At 43.6% G+C, this 21,028-nt stretch overlaps 2 protein-coding genes across 3 annotated transcripts in view; one reads left to right on the top strand and one right to left on the bottom strand.

Annotated features, from left to right (window-relative positions):
- The window catches only part of REV1 (REV1 DNA directed polymerase), a 101,178-nt gene extending 87,438 nt beyond the window's left edge, over positions 1-13,740 (top strand). The window contains exons 13-23 of the mRNA XM_021701189.1: positions 1,338-1,558; positions 1,798-1,970; positions 7,331-7,433; positions 8,589-8,754; positions 8,991-9,193; positions 10,396-10,629; positions 11,270-11,390; positions 12,204-12,424; positions 12,530-12,686; positions 12,988-13,090; positions 13,367-13,740. Coding sequence (XP_021556864.1) covers positions 1,338-1,558; positions 1,798-1,970; positions 7,331-7,433; positions 8,589-8,754; positions 8,991-9,193; positions 10,396-10,629; positions 11,270-11,390; positions 12,204-12,424; positions 12,530-12,686; positions 12,988-13,090; positions 13,367-13,478 — 1,814 coding nt within the window. The 3' untranslated portion in view covers positions 13,479-13,740. The remainder of the gene's footprint in view (positions 1-1,337; positions 1,559-1,797; positions 1,971-7,330; positions 7,434-8,588; positions 8,755-8,990; positions 9,194-10,395; positions 10,630-11,269; positions 11,391-12,203; positions 12,425-12,529; positions 12,687-12,987; positions 13,091-13,366) is intronic.
- Positions 13,393-21,028, bottom strand: part of EIF5B (eukaryotic translation initiation factor 5B) — a 100,006-nt gene continuing 92,370 nt past the window's right edge. For both annotated transcript variants that reach the window (XM_021701186.2, XM_044918807.1), the window contains 6 exons: positions 20,097-20,228; positions 19,913-19,989; positions 19,635-19,799; positions 17,614-17,752; positions 15,717-15,878; positions 13,393-15,348 (listed from right to left, as the gene is read on the bottom strand). In XM_021701186.2, the coding sequence (XP_021556861.1) occupies positions 15,241-15,348; positions 15,717-15,878; positions 17,614-17,752; positions 19,635-19,799; positions 19,913-19,989; positions 20,097-20,228 (783 nt within the window). In that variant the 3' untranslated portion in view covers positions 13,393-15,240. The remainder of the gene's footprint in view (positions 15,349-15,716; positions 15,879-17,613; positions 17,753-19,634; positions 19,800-19,912; positions 19,990-20,096; positions 20,229-21,028) is intronic.

Here is a 21,028-nt window from a genome sequence, read left to right as displayed (position 1 = left end):
ACCTCCATGGCCATAGATCTTTTGTAAGGTTGACAGCCTCCTAACCCTGTGTCCTACGTAATTGCCTTAAGAGCTGCTCCTGGCAGAACCTGGACTAGACCAGTTGTCCTTCTATTGAAGACCACTCAGAGAATAGCCGCTAGAAGGATGATGGTCGTTGGGACACCTGAGTGGCTCAGTCGGTTGGGCCTTCAGCTCAGGTCATGATCTCAGGGTCCTGGGATCGAGTCCCGCATCGGGCTCCCTGCTCCAAGGAGAGTTGCGGAGAGTCTGCTTCTCCCTGTCCCTCTGCCTGTAGCTCCCCCTGCTTGTGCGCATGTGCGTGCACACGCTCGCGTGCGCTCTCTCACAAATGAATAAAATCTTTAAAAAAAAAAAAGAATAATGATCAAGTGATGAGCACAACATAGCCGACTTCACTCAGCTCTCCCACAAGATCCTACAGAAGACCAGAAACAGTGTTTTCCTTATTGGTGGAAATTACTGATTTGATAGTGTGCAAACCATTCTGATAAGAGTTTTAGTTTCCCTACGTTACTCTTAAATATATCTCCTAGATATGTGTACCTTTGTTAAGATTTTGGGCAAATTGAGAGTGACAGAACTCATCAGCATCCTCCAGGCTCAAACCTGGCATCTGGAAGAGAAGGACACAGGGACTGTGCTGCACGCTGGCCCAGCTGTAGGAGGGTTGAGACCTTTTCAGGGAGATAATCTTTGTTGGTAAAAGAAATCTGTCTTGCCCTCACTGCCACTTTGTTTGCTTAGGAACCTTCATCCCCAGGTCACTTCGTCCAGTATGACAAGCACTAAAGTTTTTGGGTTTGGACGTGTGTCGTAAGTTCTTGTTCTAGTTCCCATTCATAGAAAGTGAGGCTGAAACCCTTGTGAAGTTTGGCCATCACCGAAATCACAGTAGAATCCCTGACACTCTTGAGTCTCCTCACATGTAGGTCATAACTGTAGGCCTGTGTAAACAAGTCTATCACTTCATTTGTTGATTTTGTGAATAAGATGGAAATCTTGATATTACTCAGTAATGAATAAAGATGGCATTCTTCTGAGAACTTACGTAGTTACACATATTTGAGAAGGTTCACCTATATCCCAAATTAAGCTCAAATTGAGGAGTAGATTCTAGAAATAACTTTACTAGCATTTGCACTAAACAGTTCTTTAGTCTATGAGATGCTACAGTTATGTCACTTAAAAATTTTAAGGGAGATTATTTTAAACTAGTTATTTTGTGGGTGAATGATAGTTATTTCACATTGCTAAACTGTTTTTAATGGTTTATGTGCAGAATTAAAGAATTACACGTATCCCCTTTTCTCTAGGAGTTGGACGTTCGATGGAATCCAAGTTGACCTCTTTGGGAATTAAAACTTGTGGAGACTTGCAATATATGACAATGGCAAAACTCCAAAAAGAATTTGGTCCCAAAACAGGTCAGATGCTTTATAGGTTCTGCCGTGGTTTGGATGATAGACCAGTTCGAACTGAAAAGGAAAGAAAATCTATTTCAGCTGAGATCAACTATGGAATAAGGTTTACCCAGGTACTGATCTCTTAACGAGTTTTATCCATTTATTTACTGTTCTTTATCTTTTCATCTAGTCCCATCTCTCCAACTAGCCCATAGACTCTTGTTGCTTGAAGTGAAGACTTTACACTCTTGTTCCTGCAGCTTGTAGGATATAAAGAGTATACATGTTTGATTTTGGAAGTGAAAATACTTGAGAATTGTTCGGTGTATAGGAAAATAACGTGGGAGTTTTTCTGTTTGTTTTTTCATAGCCAAAAGAAGCGGAAGCTTTTCTTCTGAATCTTTCAGAAGAAATTCAGCGACGACTTGAGGCTGCCGGCGTGAAGGGTAAACGCCTGACGCTCAAAGTCATGGTGCGAAAGCCTGGGGCCCCAGTCGAAACTGCGAAGTTTGGAGGCCATGGGATTTGTGATAACATCGCCAGGTAAGCTTATGTGTAAAAGGAGTTTGGCTAATTGATTATTTCGGTGCAGGTTGTTAGAATTAATAGGAAAAAGAAGAAAACCAAGGGAGAGTCTGAATAAAGATCTGTACACTCTGACGTTATCAGATATTCAGCCAAGGCTGTTGCCAGCATGTCACTGCCCTCGGGTTCGGCTGGTCACAGGAACCTGTGTGCCTGACCTTCGGAGGGAGTCTTCAGGCTGTGGACTTCCGTGCACGGACAGAAAGAAAGGGTGGCGACAGTTGTGGGTGGCGACAGGGTCCGGCGGGGAAAGGTCAGCGTGGTGATTCAGAAAGTGATTTTAATGAGACATTGGCTTTATTTGGGGAGGTATGGTTTTCGTTTCTGAAATGATTAATTTTTGTAGTCTCTGCAAACTGGTAGGAAGCATTTAAACCTCCCCCCCCCTTTTTTTTTAATGTAAGGGCCACTACTCTGAAACTTCATGTAAAGTTTGTGACCAAAAGAAAAAACTTTCGTGTACCGTTTTATATGCCAACAGTACACTGCAATCAATCAAAGCTTTGAGACTTCTGACCCTGAAAGCCACACATAAGGAATTGTATGTAAAAAAGAAAAAGTTTTGTGAAGGGTGAGCTCATGCCAACCACCCCAGTTCCGTTTGTGTGTACGGTGATGTCAGGAGTCGCAAGAGGACCGCGCTCAGTTGCACACAGCTGCGGCTTGTCACTCACGCCTTTGTGCACCGTGAAAACAAGGATTACAAATTATACGTGGAACAACAGATTAATAAAATATATTTCTGTGCAGTTGGTAATCTTTAACTGTTACATTTACCTATTTTAATAAACATTTTGATGTATCCATCTTTCAAATGGTAGGTAGGTAAATACACTGTTAGTGATCATTTCTATAATAAGTTCATTGTTAGTCCCTAACTCTGGAAGAGAATGATCTTTTTACACGTGGTTTCTGTGGGAAAATCAGATTACCTTTTCTGGAACTTGATATTTTTGAGATACCTGGGAAGGATCATCCAAAAACGAAATCATTTTTCTTTGGGAAGAGAACTGGCAGTTTCCTCTTTTCGTGTCTGTGTTTTTAAAGATCTTATAGTTACTTAGCATTGTCTGTTTTGGTGGGGTTCACTTCCTCTAATCTGAATAAGAAAATCAGCCTTCTTTCAGTCCTTTGTGAAGAGAATCCAGGTACTCCAAAAATGTAATTTTAACATGAAGAAAACTGGGATTAATTATACTTTATCCCCCCCCCGGCTCCTAGTTGAAGGATAATAGCCTTTCTGTAAGCACGTTATCTGCTTGCTGTTGTTGGTATTTGTTCCGTTTTTGTCCTGAACTTAAAAAGTTTTATTAGGAAAATTTAAAACATTTAAAAGTAGAAAGAACAGTAGGGTGAACCCCCGTGAACCCATTACTGGACTCGCTCCTCCGATGCCATCCTTCCTCCCCTTCTTCCCAGTGATTTTGAAGCAAATCTCTGATACTGTCTCTTTTCTTCCACAAATATTTCAGTATTCATCTCTAACGAGGTGAGGACTCGGTTGAGTAACCACAGGACAGTTCACAGTCTGCTGTGCGTAGCCAGTGGTCAAGTGTACATTTTGCTGTGTCCTTAAAATACTTTGGAGAAAATGATAATGTAAAAGAGCACGTGATTAATCAAAACAGGTGTAATTTTATAAATGTTACCAACATACAGACCAGTTGCAAACCATTAACTTAAACCTAACGTTGCGGTGGTGTTCTGACTGCATGAGGAATGCTTTAGGTGAGGGATTATGAAATACTCTAGCACTGACCATACATTTCCTCTATCTCCTGGGTTGACACACTGTTTCCTGTGGGCCATATGCAGCCTGGGGCCTGTTTTTATGTGGTTTGTGTGAGCCAAGAATGATATTTATGTAAACGTTTGTGAAAAGCGAAGACTGTGAGAGGACCATAAAGCACAGGTGATTTCTGGCCCTTTCCAGAAAAAGTATGTGGGCCGCTACTGCAATCCCAGCTGCAGTCCTGTTGGGCTGAGTCAGGAAGTGGTACTCCGCATTCCATGATTCTCTTACCTCTTGTCATTGGCCTTGATCAAAAGCTGTGTGGCAATCATGTGTCTCCCAGACTCTGATATGTTACAGTACTGTAAAAGAAAGGGCACATTTTAAATTGCATATCAAAGAGCCATGTGTAAGTTGAAATCTGTGGCTGGATTATCACACAGGAAAAGTTTTAACAGTTTTCTTTTGGGGAAAGAATTTCCCCCCTTGGCGTTCTTTTGTATATATGTGTTTTTAATTTGAATTTTATACACACACACACACACACACAGAGTCCTTTGCACTACTTCTCTTCCATTGCCTATTCTTGTTTCCCCTGTGTGTGCCTTTCCTTTGCCCCCCTCAGTGTTCCACAAGAGTGAGCATGTGCACGCTGCACATGGTTCGTCCTAGAGTCTGCTGTGACCACATTTCCTTTTTTGTGGAACTTGTTTGTCCTGGAGTTACTGAGCATCTCGTTTTGTTTGTTGGTTTTTTTGTGAATTTGCCACTGAGTTTTATCCCCACATTCCCTCCTAGTGTGTTTCAGTACACCAGTTAATCACCTGGTTTGATCTTTTTTCTTGGAGCGCTCTCTCGGGTCCCTCCCTTGTGCCCACGCAGTCGGGGATTAGACATACTGTAGAGTGGGAGTCAAGGGGTGTCCCTTCTCTATGATCTGTGTAGGATCCTTGTTTTCCTGGATCCCAGGTCTCCTTCTCCTAGTATCTAGTGAGAAAGAATACTTGGGTGTAAGTTGTTTTGAACCTGTCTATCCTCATGCTCAGTAGCTTTGCTGACTTAAAAGTTATAGTTAGAAATCATTTTTCCTCATTTAAAGACTCCATTGTCCTCTTTTTCCCGGATTTTTTTTTTTTTTTTAAGATTTTATTTATTTACTTGACAGAGCCAGAGAGCATAAGCGGGGGCAGCAGCAGAGGGAGAGGGAGAAGCTCCTGCTGAGCAGGGAGCCCGAGGCGGGGCTCAATCCCAGGACCCCGAGTTCATGACGGGAGCCAAAATCAGATGCTTACCCGACTGAGCCACCCAGGTGTCCCAGGGGTTCTTTTTATTTGGTCTTGTTTTTGTGCCAGGTACTTCATCAATATTAATTTTTTATTTCTACCAACATTTTAAACTTCTGAGTATTTTTCTTAATTCTTTGGACATTTAAATATAAATACCTGTTATTTCATGGATGCCATATTCTCTCTTCTCTCTTAAATATTCTTGGGTGCCTGGGTGGCTCAGTCGGTTAAGCGACTGCCTTCGGCTCAGGTCATGATCCTGGAGTCCCTGGATCGAGTCCCGCATCGGGCTCCCTGCTCGGCGGGGAGTCGGCTTCTCCCTCTGACCCTCCCCCCTCTCATGTGCTCGCTCTCTCTCTCTCATTCTCTCTCTCAAATAAATAAATAAAATCTTTAAAAAAAAAAAAATTCTTCTGTTCCCTCTGTCACTTGTTTCTCCCAATTCCTTCTTTCTCTTTTGATTACTTTTACAGTAGAGGTTTTCTTTCACCATCTGTCTGATAGTTCATGACTGTCTGTTCATATATGAACTTCTAAAATTTTATTTGGAACCCCTGGATTCGTAGTGGGACATGCGGACCAGTGGGCTTCACCACAGACGAGTGATTGAGGGGCTTGTGTTTGGTTACCGCAAGCAGTTCTGTCTGTGGTCTTTGCTGTCAGGCTTGTCAGTTGCCCCACGAGAGATCTTCCCATCTCCTGCCTGCAGTCAGGGAGCAGATGGAGGATGGCAGCTAGCATTCTGGTTACTCACTCAATAGGAGGAGCGGTCTGGGTGGGAAGAGTGTAGTTTCTTTTGAGCGAGGTGCCTCCCTTCCCTTGGCCGTGAATGATGTCCCCTAGCTTTCAGCATCGACAGCCTGGCTATAGTGCCGCTCCCAGAGGAGGGGCTGACTCTCCGTCGGCCGCACGTGCACGTTCTCACCCCCTCCGTTGGCACCCGGCGTCTCCAGTCATGGAGCGTGTCTGAGGTCCTGTAGCATAAATTGACTTCTCTCCCGCTGGTGCCTTGCTTTAGGCATAGCAGGCATGTTTGGTAACTTACATTTACTGATGTGCTCTCAGTCTTCTGAATTATGGTTAACATTTTTCCTCTACTCTTACCTCCTCCTGTTTCTATTTTTTTAAGAGTCTATGCTATTTAAAAATCATTTCAAGACAGTTTAGTGGTATTCTGGAAAGATAGGAAGATAAACACATTTAAACCACCATGGTCCACTAAAAAATCTCACTCTTAAGTTCTGTATTTATTTGTGTGAAATAAACTTAATTAAGGCAACAAATCAATGGAAATATTTTCAAATAGTTTCCTTAAAAATACTGGTAATTTTCATGGATGTACATAATGTCCTCACGTAGTGGGAAGGTAAATATAATAAAAATAGTTTTTAGCACCTAATAAAGCTGGCAGTCTCCCGTCCTCCTTCAAGAATTCTTGAAGTTGTAAGAATTGTGTATTCTAGGTCCGCTGGGTCTTAGGGTACCATCATATTTCCTTTGTCATAGCTGGACACACGTTTGTTGATTTCTAGAGCCTCTGAGAATTGTCATGCACATATTCACATGTTGAAATTATTCAGTGGCTTTACTTCAAACAATAAAAGTAGAGTCAAGAACTAAAATACAGGGGGATTCATCTATCTCATACCTCAACGTGGATAATCTTGGAATCTAAAATTTCTCTTGGGGGGCGCCTGGGTGGCTCAGTTGGTTAAGCGACTGCCTTCGGCTCAGGTCATGATCCTGGAGTCCCTGGATCGAGTCCCGCATTGGGCTCCCTGCTCAGCAAGGAATCTGCTTCTCCCTCTGACCCTCCCCCCCTCTCATGTGCTCTCTCTCTCGTTCTCTCTGTCTCAAATAAAAAAAAAAAAAAAATCTTTAAAATTTCTCTTGGAATCTCAAACATTGTATTTAAAATACGCTCACGCTTTAGTTGCAATACAGTATGCGTGTTATTTGTGTATATATATATGTGTTAACTAAAATACATCTTTCTAAAGAATTTTTTCCAGTTGGCCAGGTCTTCTTTAGCCTGTATCTCAAAGTCTCAGTATCCTGTATGGTTTTTCTTTTTACTCTTTGCTGTCATTGTAATTAGTTATTACGGGCTTCCTTGAAGGAAGACTATCTCATTCATTTTCAAGGATTATATTTAGTACTTAATTATTTAAACTTCTTTGTAACTTTCTTGACAACTTTCCTATACCTCTTTTAAACCGTTCAATACTTGTGAGGTACTAGTCAATATATAGGGGATGTAGCTTTTGTTCCTTTAAAAAAGTTAATTCTATCACTTACAGGACTGTAACTCTTGATCAGGCAACAGACAGTGCAAAGATAATTGGAAAAGCTACACTAAACATGTTTCATACAATGAAACTAAATATATCGGATATGAGAGGGGTAAGTATATAACATTTTAAAATTCTGACTTTCTGCAATGTTTTTCTCATTTAAGGCTTGATCTAAGAATGGTCATGGGGCGGGTAGTGGGTTTATGTGCATATTTTCAGCTCCTTTGAGATAATAACAGGAGAATAGAAACTGAAAAATTCTTGACTTTCTCATCTGACCCGATCTTATTTTTCAGCAGAGAGTCACATTTGTTCTGAAAGCTCTTTATTTTCTGCCTAGAATAATTTTGTATGTTAAATTTTTATAGTATCTTTTAGTTAACCAAGGGCTTATTTTACCTACATTATCTTGCTTCCTATTCTCACTCCCCTAGAAGTTGATGGGGCTGTGAGGAGTATAGAACTGCAAATAATTCTTGTACCTTTAAGGTCCTTTTTAACCAAATTCATTCTGATGTCTGTTGATGCTCTTAGAAGGGAGCAGTTACCATAGCACAGAAACATGCCTTTGGAACACGTAGGTGAGAGGGTATCAAAAATGTAAAAACCTTAATTTTCTTGAGGATGAACCTTTGCAGGGTTCCACTGTGTGTACACATATGTGAGTGAAAGGCATTTTTTGGCTTGGTGTGGCATTTTTGGAAGGATTAAACAGTTATTAAGCCAGACACGATGTAAACTCCTCCTTGAAATACTGTTACAGTAAGGCTTTACAGTGTTGTGGGGTGTAGTTATCTAGACACCGGGGTGCAGTGTACCTGGGGCACTGCCCATCCCACCCCGCCCACATGCATTTATTTGAGAAGTACTTCATTTTAAACAAAAATGATAAATGAGTAAGGCTGCAAGGGGCCACTGACCCCTATGGAATTTTTTTTTTTTTATGTTAAAAACTTGGTTGGTTAGAACTTTAGTGGAATATAGAAGTATTACACTTTTTTGGATTTTTCTGATTTTGAAGACATTGCAGTATATTTGGATAGAATTGGATACTCCCAAGATTGAGGTGAATAGCTGCTCACTATCTAGTTAGTAGTTTTTGTAATAAATCATATAGAAGACTGAATACTTTCATTTAATCTTTTATTCTAGAAATAGGACCTAGAAGATCTTTTTAAAAAGGAATAGCTGAGAAGTTTGCATAGTTGAATTGATATTCTTGCTTCAGTTTTCCTGGAAACACATTTTCCACTTCTGGTTCTAGGTTGGGATTCAAGTCAATCAGTTGGTTCCGACCAATCCAAACCCTTCCACATGCCCCGGTCGCCCATCAGTTCAGTCAAGCCACTTTCCTGGTGGGTCACGCTCTGTCCTGGATCTCTTCCAAGTTCAGAAAGCTAAGAAATCCACAGAAGAGGAGCACAAGGAAGGTCAGTGGTCATCAGTGTGGTTCTTGTTTTGGTGCTGCTTTTACCTTTAGGAAGGCTAATAAGTTAATATAACAATTGTCTGGCATGGCTCTACTTTTTAAGAAACACACTGACATTCTGGATTATGAGGAATCAATAGCGTAAGTTTGTTTTACTTAAAATGGATTAAAGGAATCCATATTACCCCATCCCTAATGATATGAAGAAGCTATTTTATGTATTTTCTATACTTTCAGTATTTCTGGCTGCTATGGATCTGGAAATATCCTCTGCCTCTAGAAACTGCACTTTCTTGCCATCTTTTTCTACGCATCTGACATCAAGTGTCAATCCTGCTACTAGCAAAGCTGAGTCTTCAGGGAAATGGAATGGTCTACATTCTCCCATCAGCTTAAAATCAAGACTTAACCTGAGTATAGAGGTTCCGTCACCCTCCCAGGTATTTTTTTTTTTAATAGTTCTAAGTATGATGTAAGTGCAAAAGCAGGTTCAAAGTAGGGATGACGTTTTTAGTTGTCAGCATAGCCAAGAAGGGGAGAGGGCTACTTGGGGTAGATCAAGGGCAGACCCACAGTGTTACTGAATTCCAAATGAGAAAGACCACGTTAGGAGAAAGGTGGTGCTTTTGCAAAGATCTGCCACTCTTGCAAGTTGTAGAACGTGGATAGAAGCCAGTTCTGCAGACTGCCATCAGTAGCCACTTTACCTCTTTGTGGCAGCGGTTATCATACGGATTTAACTCTATTCAGTAAAACAGCTTTGGTGATCATTAGTAGGGGCCTACGTCCAAGGTTTTTCTTGCAGTATTTGCAAACAGTTCTTTCTGGAGAGCTACATGTTTTTCCTAACGTAAGCTAGTAATTCCCTTGGTGTGCACGGTAAATGTGTAATACTGTTGGCATTTTTGCTCCTTGTAAGGTTAAGCTATATCGGGGAAGTCCGTTTCTCTGCTCCACTACGTGGTAGGAGGCTGAAGGAAACATACATGCTGGCCTTAAGGCTCGGAAAGGGACGGTTGTGATACACTTGCATTGGGTCCCGGATGCTAGTGAGCTATCCAGAAACCGTTGTTCCTGGCAAAGTATCACATTGGCCTGCCCAGCTTACGGGATTCCGTGTTTCTAAGTGGAAGTGCACAGATGCACAGAGGAATCTGCTATGTAGGCTAGAGCAAAGTTAGTTTCTAGAATCCCTTTTTTCTAACTTGGTGTTGTCAGAACCAGAATTATTTGTATTTGGGGGCAGGTGGTCAACTGTGTGAAAGGTAAACAGGACTCTCTTACCCGATGCCAGAAATCTGACATATCCCATAGGCACTGGCCCCGGCCCCTGGGTGGGATCTGAGATCCATCTCTTGGCTGCAGTCGCAGGAGATAGAGCGAGTATGTTTGGACTCGCCTGACCCAGCGGTGCTGCCAGTGCACTTGTCTCTCCAGACTCTTAGTAGTCTTACTACTCGGGCTTCAATGGCAAAAGGCCAAAAACCTTCTAAAACTGTGCTGTTTTGGAGGGTTAGCTTTCCTAGCCTGCTTCTCTGCACCTTTTGTTTATTGTTCAGGTTGAAGTGAAAGTGGTAACATTAACTCTACTAAGCTCCTCTCTGAGCATGCTTTAACTTCAGACTCATGTGGTATTTTATAGCTCGATCAGTCTGTTTTAGAAGCACTTCCACCTGATCTCCGGGAACAAGTAGAGCAGGTTTGTGCTGGTCAGCAAGGAGAGCTGCATGGCGACAGAAAGAAAGAGCCAGTAAATGGCTGTAATACAGGAATTTTGCCACAACCAGTTGGGACGGTTTTGTTACAAATACCAGAACCTCAAGAATCTAACAGTGACACAGGAATTAATGTTATAGCCCTTCCAGCATTTTCACAGGTAAGAGACCTTCTACCCTGAACATGCTCATCCGTCCTGCTCTAGCTCAGGGCATATCTCATTTCCTCTTTTCCTTTGGACCCTAAACTCTCAGTAGCTCACGCCGTATCTGGGGTGGGGGTGGGCGGGCCGGTGGGGAGGGATTGGCTCATGTCTGCATCATCTAAAGGACACAGACTGGCAGAGAAGAGGGAGGATATGGTATGTGGGTGCTTGAAGTCTCCACCCAGAAGTAAAACAAACACATTCTGTTTCTATTTTCTTGGCTAGGGATGACCATTGGGCCACACTTCAAATAACTGGGTGGAGATGCAGAATCATGGATTAGAGACAGTAACAGTCTAAGCTTGGTGTTTCAAAAAAACATTGGAAATGAGCCTCATTTCTTGTGTTTTGCCTCTCATTTTCTAGGAGTGCTGCTTGCCCTGATGGTTCTGCAGTGGTTTTGTTTAAGTCAGTTCTTAACCCCGAATTTTCTTATTCTCACCCTAAAACCTTGTGAGGATACAGTGAGTTTTAATATTGAGGACCTATTAAGAATTCATACAGATCAGAAAAGCGTGATTTGAAAACAAAATCTGTTTTGTGAAAAACAGAGCATCAACTCAGGTTTGACTCTGACCCTTCTCGTTTCCACTAGGTGGACCCTGAGGTGTTTGCCGCCCTTCCTGCCGAGCTTCAGAAGGAGCTGAAGGCAGCATATGATCAGAGGCAAAGGCAGGGAGAGAACTGCGCTCACCAGCAGTCGGCCGCTGTGTCAGGTAAGTAGCCAGGGAAGGGACCTGTACCATCACTGAAGACGAGAGAAAGGGGATCGCTGTAGGGCGTGACCCCGGAGTACGTAACGGCCAGCGTCTGAGCTGCTAGTCATGCTAAGAGCTCTTTGTATTGGAGCCGAACAAGTATACGATGCGGGGAAGTGTTGTCACAGTCCTAGCTGGACTTGTATCTGTAGCTTCTTGACTTGAAAACACCTTCACTTCAGAAAAAGTTTGAATTATTGCCAGAATCTTTTGAGTACTTAAGATGGATACATCAAAGAGTGTAGGTTTAGGGCGCCTGGGTGGCTCAGTTGGTTAAGTGACTGCCTTCGGCTCCGGTCATGATCCTGGAGTCCCGGGATCGAGTCCCACATCGGGCTCCCTGCTCGGCGGGGAGCCTGCTTCTCCCTCTGACCCTATCCCCTCTCATGCTGTTTCTCTCTCTCTCTCTCTCTCTCTCTCTCTCAAATAAATAAAATCTTTAAAAAAAAAAAAAAAGTGTAGGTTTAAAACAAATCTGAAGGTCTCCGAACATGCATTACAATACTGCCTGAACTGTTGTACCGCAGCTGTTTAATTTTCAGTTGGTCCTTATGGGCCCCCCTGTATAGAACAGATCTTGGTAAGTGAGCACAGGGGGCAGGCACCCTGGAGCCTGCGGCCAAGTACTGCCTTCCCCACGCACAGTCTGGCTCGGGGGCCTGTGTCGGGACATGTGTGCGCACGCGTTGGGGTTGTCTTTGAGGAGGAAAGAGAACTCGTGGTACTGTCCAGACAGACTTTGCTGAAGATGTCATGTTCATATTCTTCTAGTGCCAAAGAATCTCTTACGTCAGCTAAAACCAGCAGCAGTGAAAGAAAAGAAACGGAACAAGAAAAAAAATCCCACCAGTCCCCCGAAAAAGATTCAGAGTCCTGTGAAAAACAAGTTGCTTCACAGTCCTGTGAAAACTCTGCCCGGGGCCTGCGGGAGTCCCCAGAAGTTAATCGATGGGTTTCTAAAACATGAAGGTCCTGCTTCTGAGAAAGCTCTGGTAATATTTTGCATACTTTTAAACTTTGACCTTTCTTTGATCAGATCTTAACGTACTCGCTGTTATGTCAACATAGCACTTTTTATTGTTTGTTTTCTTTAACAGGGAGACCTCTCTGCTTCCACTTCAGGTGTGTCAGGCCTTTCCGGGTCGCAGCCTGGGCCGGCTGGCTGCACAAGACCCCCGGCACCCAACCTAGCAGGAGCTGTTGAATTCAGTGATGTGAAGACCTTGCTCAAAGAATGGATAACTACCATTTCAGGTTGGCTTGGCCGGCGAGACAGCCGCGGACTGAGTGCAATGGTTCTAGGATTTTAGAACAGGAACAGACTCATCCGTAGAGATGGAACTCATTTCTCTAAATCTGGTAGGCTAAACCCAGCCACCCTCTAACCTTTGAAACTCTGGGGCTGACTCTGAAAAGCTCCACACTATAGACCCCGTATTTGGTGGCTGTAAGTCAGTGGGATAGTTAGAGAAACACGCGTCTCTATACCTGCAGCTAGCGGTCTGCCTTCTTCAGAAGGAAGTTGGTCCTTACTGGAGGTTTTCCCCCTCTCTAGATCCAATGGAAGAAGACATTCTGCAAGTTGTGAAATACTGTACTGATCTAATAGAGGAAAAAGATTTGGAAAAACTGGACCTAGTTATAAAATACATGAAAAGGTAATTATTTGATACCTGTATCAGAAGGATAAAATGGGGCATCTCTCATGGCTACTCGCGGTGTGGCACGGAGCAGCTTCTACTCGCTGCGCAAGCCATTAACGGTGGACTTAGGGAAGGGCGGGGGGGGGGGGCTTCATTTCGAATCCCTAAACCATGATCAAAAGATTGTTCCCCTTGAGATGTATATAGTTTAAAACCCTAACACACACGTTCAACTGATTCTTTCGGGAGGAGTCGGTCTTACCTGCTCTTTTTTCTTAACCCACCTTTTAGGTTGATGCAGCAGTCGGTGGAATCGGTTTGGAACATGGCATTTGACTTTATTCTTGACAATGTTCAGGTGGTTTTACAACAAACTTACGGAAGCACATTAAAAGTTACATAAACCCCACCAGGGAGCCTGGTGCTCTCTGCTAGCTGTGCCATAAGTGCTTGTGAGGTATTGGCAAAGTGCATGATAGTAATGCTTGGAGTTTTTATAATTTTCAATTTCTTTTTAAGTGCCAAATTTGTCAGTATTGCATGTAAATAATTGTGTTCTTTTACTGTAGTATAGATTCTATTTACAAAATGTTTGTTTATAAAGTTTTATGGATTTTTACAGTGAAGTGTTTACAGTTGTTTAATAAAGAACTGTATGTATATTTTGTACAGGCTCCTTTTTGTGAATCCTTTAGGAAGCAAATCCTGCACTGTTTATTATATTTAAAGGCTGAGGAATCCTACAAGCTGGACTGTTACAGGCTCCATGCTAAACTTTGAAATTCCTGAGAGGTCCCAGACTGGGATTCTGCTTGTTCCGGGTAAAGCTTCTAAATAATCTTATCACTCACTCTTGTCCCCAAGCATGAACACAGCAGCATGTTAAGAAAGTCTTCTTTACTTGTTTTAAATTAGAACACACAATTTTTTTCCTGGGAAAATTATGTCCCACAGCTGGCTTAGCGTTATTGTCTCTGCCTCTACTGTCCCTTGAGAAACTTCAGTAGTAATGAAGAATGGTACAGATTCTCAAATGTATATGAAGTGTTTTCTAGGCTAGGCTATACCATAATAGTTGAAAAAATATATATTTGTAATCCTATGCCAGTGAATACTTGGGGACATTTTCTTCAACCACTTCACATTGCCTTCAACACTGTGCTATAAATATGAATAGGTAGTCTGATACTAGAGATCTGTTACCAGAATTCATCCCACACTAACAGATTTCTTACAGTGGGGAAAAGATAGATATTGTCATGTGGACTTCCCACCTAAAATCCACGTCTCTCTGCAACAACTTCAGAGCACTAAGCCCAAACAGTCTTACCAGCTCCCTACTGATTGCCCCAGCAGGAAACATATGCATGATAGATAGGACTTTGCTGGGACAAACTAGACCAAGATCAATGTACAGAAATTCTAATGCTAACATGTGCTGGCACATGAGGTATTACACCAAAGCTGATGACTCATGGAGAGAAGCTACGCTAGCAGGGAAGCCTAGCAGAGCTCACTGGTGGATGTCTCTCTTCTTTATTGGTAGTTCAGAATTGTGCTGGTTACAGTGGACTCTCAGGACTATACAAGCAGTAAATAGCAGCCAGCTATGCTTTACACCATGGTTTCACACAAAGCAGAGATCAGAGTGCCTAATTTTCTATTTTAAAAAATTCCTAAGGGCATATGGCAGAAGAATGCTGGGGGGAAAAAAAAAATCACTGTGGGAAGGGATATGCATAAATAAAGAAGTATTTCTTACATCAAAAAAGTCCCAAGAATCACAAAATCTGCAGAAACTTGGTTAATCAAATACTGCAGTACTGATTTAATCAGTATAAAATCGAAAGAGCTTTAGATCTGTAATAAAAATCCAAATTTGGGTTAGGGCAAACTTTAAAACAGCAGCCAGTAGAGAAGGGTTGGGGGGGGGGGGCAGGTGAACAGGCACGTTGGAACAACTGTGGGGACATGTAATCGACCACTGTCAAACCAGTGTAAGTTTCTTGGTTTCTCATGGAAAACATTTTATACACCTATTTTTTTCCTTCCATACTTAAGTTCATCAGTGTCCAGATACATCCGTTCCATTTTTGTCTGGTTTTTCCTGGTGATTTTAGAACATAATATTGCATTTATTCTAATTCCTGCCCCATGTGGAAAAATTAGATGATTTCAAATACTTTCTTCAGCTCCACAATAAGCTGCCAATCACTCTTCTGCATCTCATCTCTGAACCAGTCTTTGAGGGCATCAATGGACTGTCGGCTGATCTGCAAGCCCAAGGCACAAAACAGGGTCAGCAACAGTGTAACAACGACATGTCCAAAAAAAGCAGTGTGGCCCATGCCTGTCATCGGCTACTGCTCATTAAAAAGAAACCTTAGCCAAAATACAATACAGTGCTCGTCTGCCTTTTAGAGTAGCAGACTCTCTGCAAGTCCTGGCGGGCACTCTCTGGGAGGAGGCCCCTTCCTCAACAAAGACAAGGCCACATCACAGACCTGCCCTGAGGAAGAATCCAGTCCTCTCAGACTGTAAAAGTTCAAACTTCCAGCCCTCAGAGCTATTTCGTAAAGGTAACCAGAGAAGAGTCGACCCCCCTCTTCCTTAAAATGGGCCACTTTTAGGAGACACTTACCTTACTGACAAGAATGTCTGTAGATTCAAAATGTCTTCCATACATTTTGGGAGATTCCCCAGGGATAGGTTCTATTTTGACACAGACTTCTTGTCCTTTTTTTGCAACATCCACTTGTTTATGGTTTATTTCAATACTTGTGACTATTCCAATGTCAACAAACTGTAAAATAAGAACTGCAATGTAAGCAGAGGAATCCTGCCAGTCAGAGGCACTGCAGCTGGACAGCGGAAATAAAAACGAGCCAACAAGCCAGTTTAAGCGCCTTGGCTCTGTGACCCTTCTTTAGCACTCATCACAGTGTGTGTGACTTCCTCATTGGGAAGCCAGGGGATGACACCACATCCCCTCTGCCCATCACAAGATGGCTTGTGAAGCAAGAGGACTCATATGCTTTCGACAACTTGGAAAGTACCCTGTCAACCCAGCGTGCCTTACTACTTCTGCTCTATCCTTTCACACGACACGTGCCATAGGAAGAGGGCGTGGCAGGCACAAACCTTCTCAATCAGAAATGAGCTTGGAGTGGTCAGAATGAAGAGCAAGGGGTTTAAGTCAGGGACACATGATGTGGGGCCCTGTAGGCCGAGGTCAGAGGATGAGCGCTGGGAGCAAGCTGAGCTCAGTTACAGTGCAGGAGAAAAGCACTCCAATGCCCGCCTTGTCAAGAGATATGGGAGAGTAAGAGTGAAAATGAGAGGAGTACCTGGTGTGGCCAAAGCCACACAGGACATAACTGCTGCAAGCAAATGTCCCACCTCAGTCCACTGAAATGGTGTAAAAGCAACGACCCCTAGAAGCAACAAGTCCTAGTGCGCCATTTCCCACTAAAGGAACCAGGTCTGGGGCAGGGAAAGTACTAGATGAGCCTGGAGCATCTTCCTGCACCAGAAAGGAAGAAAATGCTCAAGTGCTGAAGTAACCAGCTCAAATGGGCTCCCACTGACCAGAATGGATACTGGTAATGGATTAGAACATCAAATTTTTTAAAAAGGGAGTGTGTATAAATTACTTAATGAAAAGTTCAGTGGGGAGGAAGGTTCTTTACAAAAGTATGGGGGGGAGGGGCAGATCACAATGTTACCAACATTTGTGTAACTGCCTTAAGCAAGGATTACCAGTTACTAAATCTATGAAGATAAAGGTTGTTGAAACATATTTACAGGTACTCACAAGTGCCCCAGACATGACAGTAATTATAAAGGGAGAAAGATGTGTTTCTAAGAGCAATGCTGAGCCAACAGCACCTGCCCCAGGAAACAAAGATGGCCTCGCTACAGTAAGAAAGCCTATGTGATGGGGCTGGAGGCAGGTGGGAACACCTGTGCATGCAGTATGTTTCAACAACTGTAACTTCCACCTGGCGAGGAGGAAACAATCAGACCAATCCAAGTTGAGAAATAACCTGCAAAACAACTGGACTCTCCAGAAAGGATGGGGGGCTGGGCCTATTGAGACTAAAACCTGTAACAACCAAACGCAATGCACCTTGAAGGAATCCTGGACCAGGTCAGCAGATGGCACTCTGCAAGACACTTGGGACAGTTGGGGAAATGTGAGTGAGAACTGTAAATTACAGGACATTACTGAGTTAATTTTTCTTAGGCAGATGCTAATCTCGAGGAAAGGAATATGGGTGTTCATTATTCTATTCTTTAAACTTCTCCCCAGGCTTGAAACTTCAAAACATCTTTAAAAGGGCACTATTTCAAAGTACCTTGCACCTTTCATTTGCTGAAGCACTGATCGCTGGTGCTAAGAATCAACACTGGCACTCCTTACTGAGGTATAAATCACAGAAGGTGACAAGCTCTGCCTTTCGTCACCACTCCTGGACTCCCCATTTTATCCCTTTAAGAGACCACACTTAAGTTTTGAAAGTACAACCAAAACTTACATTTTTGCTAGGGACGCACATGGGTGTCCCCTGTTTCACCTGACCTGCTTCCACAGTCACTCCCATCACTATTGGGTCTCGAGAATTAAATATATACTGGGGGAGGATTTTCATCTTGCAGGGAAATACTGCTATGTGCCTAAAAGGAAAAAAGAAAACCCCAAAATTTTGAAGCTGACAAAACCACTTAAACATAAAAAAAAACCCAAACACAAGTGAGTATGAGGCTTCCCCCGCTGGAGAACAGCAGCACTCCCCAGGCGGTGCCGGCAGAGCAGGGCACACACTGCAGACAGCCCTCAGTGTGTCTGCACCGGTCCAGGCCACCCGCATGGAGTGCTCCACCCCTCGCCATCCTCCTCCCCTCCCTCCATCCCTGCTGTCGCTTCTCAAGTCTTAAAGAAGCCGTATCACAGGAGCACTGAGCCCTGCCCCTAAATTTAGATGGAGCTTAGAACCTTGACGGGCCCCACGGGCAGCCTGCTCTGAGACCCACACAGGCATCAAACCACAGCCACCTTCTCCGTACCACGTTCCTGAATCAGGTGATCCAAAAGGCCACTACTTCTCTGCTTAGCAAGCACGTGCTTAAGTGTTTTCACAGGGTCTGGCAGTCTGCTTTAACCACGTCTTTTCACTTCTGGTCCCACGTCTTTTCACTTCTGGTCTCATGATTTCAAGCGAGCGTATCCCAGTCTAAATCCTAATACCCATCTGGCAATTCTCCTTTAAATACGTACCCCAATTTGAGCCATCACTCCCTATGGTCTGAGCCACCCTCATGTCTTGCCTGGAACACTGGGAGCCTGACAAGACTCCCCGCTGCCTCCCTCAGATCCTCCCCAGGGCCTACAGAGTCCCACCAACTTCTCTGACCCCATCTCCTACCGCTCTCTGTCAGATTCAACGCGGCTGCCTCCCAGTGCTGCCCTTCTGCCTGGACAACTCCCCGTGCGTCTGGGCGGCTCACCCCATGCCCTCCAGATCTCTACTTGAATGGGAGACCGACAGAGCTGAGCTGCTGCCCCGGACCACACTGCTGTTCATGGCTCTCCTCCTGACTTAGGCCTTCCCTGCTCTGCTCTGCAGCCCTTACCCTACTTCTCATGTGTTCACTGCTTGTCTCGCCTGAGCTGCAAGAGGAGGAGGGACCTGGCCAGGGTCACTGACTCGTCTAGCACGCGCAGCGATGCCACCTACACGGGGCAGGCTCTCCTCCCATGGAATACCTCGCCTCATTGCAGTTCCTCACTGTGCACATTCACATTTTGATCCTTCCTTCCCAGGTAATCCCAGGTAAGAAACTCCAGCAAGAGGGTTTTAGCGACTACTCACCAATTAATGAGACCCAGGCCCGCCAATTTGAAAATTAAAAACTGCAAGGCTACAGAGGATTAGTTAACACACTGCTGGAATGCCTCAGATGGGCAGAATTTGTGGTTTTTAATACATTATTTCAGGATGCAGCCTCTTCTGGATGAGCAAATGCCATGCTGCTTCTATTGGCCACAAACCTTTCTGGTACAGGTATTCCCCCACATGGCCAAAGTTCGCCTGATGCCACCTTGCTTTTGCAACAGACCTATGTTAGTACCTGCTTTCCCTCACCAAAAGAGGAGGATTTTGCTCTTAGAAAAAAAGGCAAAAAGCAAAAACGTTTAGCATTTGTTTTGCAGTGAGCCATTAAAAGGCAGCGGGCACCCCAAACAGAGCGGCCGCGCCAAGCTTCTTCCCAGGGACCACACTCAGCATCTCAGCGTCACGCCGCCAGAGCTGGAAGCTGTGTCTGTGAGCATCTGGGCTTCACTTCGATTTATATTGTTTATTGTTTGGGCCTGGGAGTGCTCAGAAAATTTTCCATATAAATTAATGGTAATTGCTTCTTCACGCTATGCCATTTCGCCTCATGGAAGGTTTCACAGAAACGCTTTACTTTCAGGATAGCGGGAGAAACTCGTACTTGGTAATTCTCAACCAACTTCATTACCAAAGACCCAAAGTAAGTAAAATGACCAACTTACTTAAATTCTTCTTGTTTCTGTTTCTTGTAGTCTTGTCTATATTTCGTAAAGGCATCAAATAAATGATAAATAATCTCTGCACTAAAAATTCTAACTCCTAAACTATCAGCCATTTCTTGTGCATCCCGTTCAATTCTCACATCAAAGGCCAAAATTACTGCATACCTGAAAGGTTCAAACACAATAAAGATCATTCGGAGAAACACAGAGTGTGTCATGGAGTCTGAAGAAAACAGGTAATATGAAAAAGCCTTCACAGCAGAAGAAAAATCACTTACTGGGGATCATGTTCCAGCATCACCGAAGCCTTCATAACATCTTTTTTATGGACTGGACCAATGTTAATTCCTGCATACTGTAGAAAGGGAGTTTCTGAGCTTAAATGCCTGTGTCCAGGAAAAGAAACAGCACTACAAACCATGACTATCACAGACTCCTGTGGAGTCGGGTAGGATTACTTACGGGCACTTCTGATGTTTTTAGAAATTCAAGTAGAGCTTCCAAAGATCCCAGTGTAGATGCCTGGACATAGACTCCTTTTTCTTCCAACTTGATAGCATTTAGTGTCTGCTTTAACTCATGGATCAACTCATCCTTGAAAAGAAGTTAAATGTGACAAGGTTGTAAACCAGCAATGGCCTAGAATTAAACTGTGTTTCTCTTTTTAATGAAGTATTCACGTGAAAATATGAAACCAAGGCTAAGAAAACGTAAGGTGTAACAGAACCTGTGCTGGAAAGGAGGAGGAGATTTAGGAGCCGAATCTGAGCTGTGTCCCACACTTCACCTTTGTCTTAGGTTTACTAATATGGAAATCTATTTAACCTCTGCTGTACTTGGCAAATAAGGTAGCTGGGTGAACAGAATGAAACGAGAAGAATCTTTTCAAAATTAAAAGGACTACATCACTGTAATGTGTTACGGTAGCCCACGGGCTCTGCTTGACTGCCTTCACTGAAATGCCCTAACCTCGGTGTCCTTTTCAAAACTCTGTCACTGCTCCTTCAGAGATGAAGAGATTTCCCCCAGAAAGAAGTAGGACAGCCGTGTCCAAGCCATGGAGGACGCAGCAGTCCCTGCCATAGTTGGGCCTGACCAAAGAGGGATGCCTGCCCTCTCCTTACTGGCCCTCCCCTCAGGTGGCCAACTCCCTGATGGTGGTGACCTGGTGCCGTCTGAGGAGTAACAGGAGTCCCAGCATACGAGATGAGCCAATGTGCTCGGGGGAGTGTCATCTTCTCTTCGGCAAGTGAGTATATAAACTCAAAGTTTGCTTTTGGGAAACTATGCTGGACTCCAGTGGGCATCTGCTCCTACAGACAGGCACACAAGCTTTAAAACAACTCCTACCTCCTTGTAAAATTTTCTCGAGTTCTGTCGGCATATTCGGATAC

This window comes from Neomonachus schauinslandi, chromosome 10 (assembly GCF_002201575.2).
Source record: "Neomonachus schauinslandi chromosome 10, ASM220157v2, whole genome shotgun sequence".
Classification (NCBI taxonomy): domain Eukaryota; kingdom Metazoa; phylum Chordata; class Mammalia; order Carnivora; family Phocidae; genus Neomonachus; species Neomonachus schauinslandi.
This window is presented reverse-complemented; position numbering and strand designations above follow the sequence as displayed.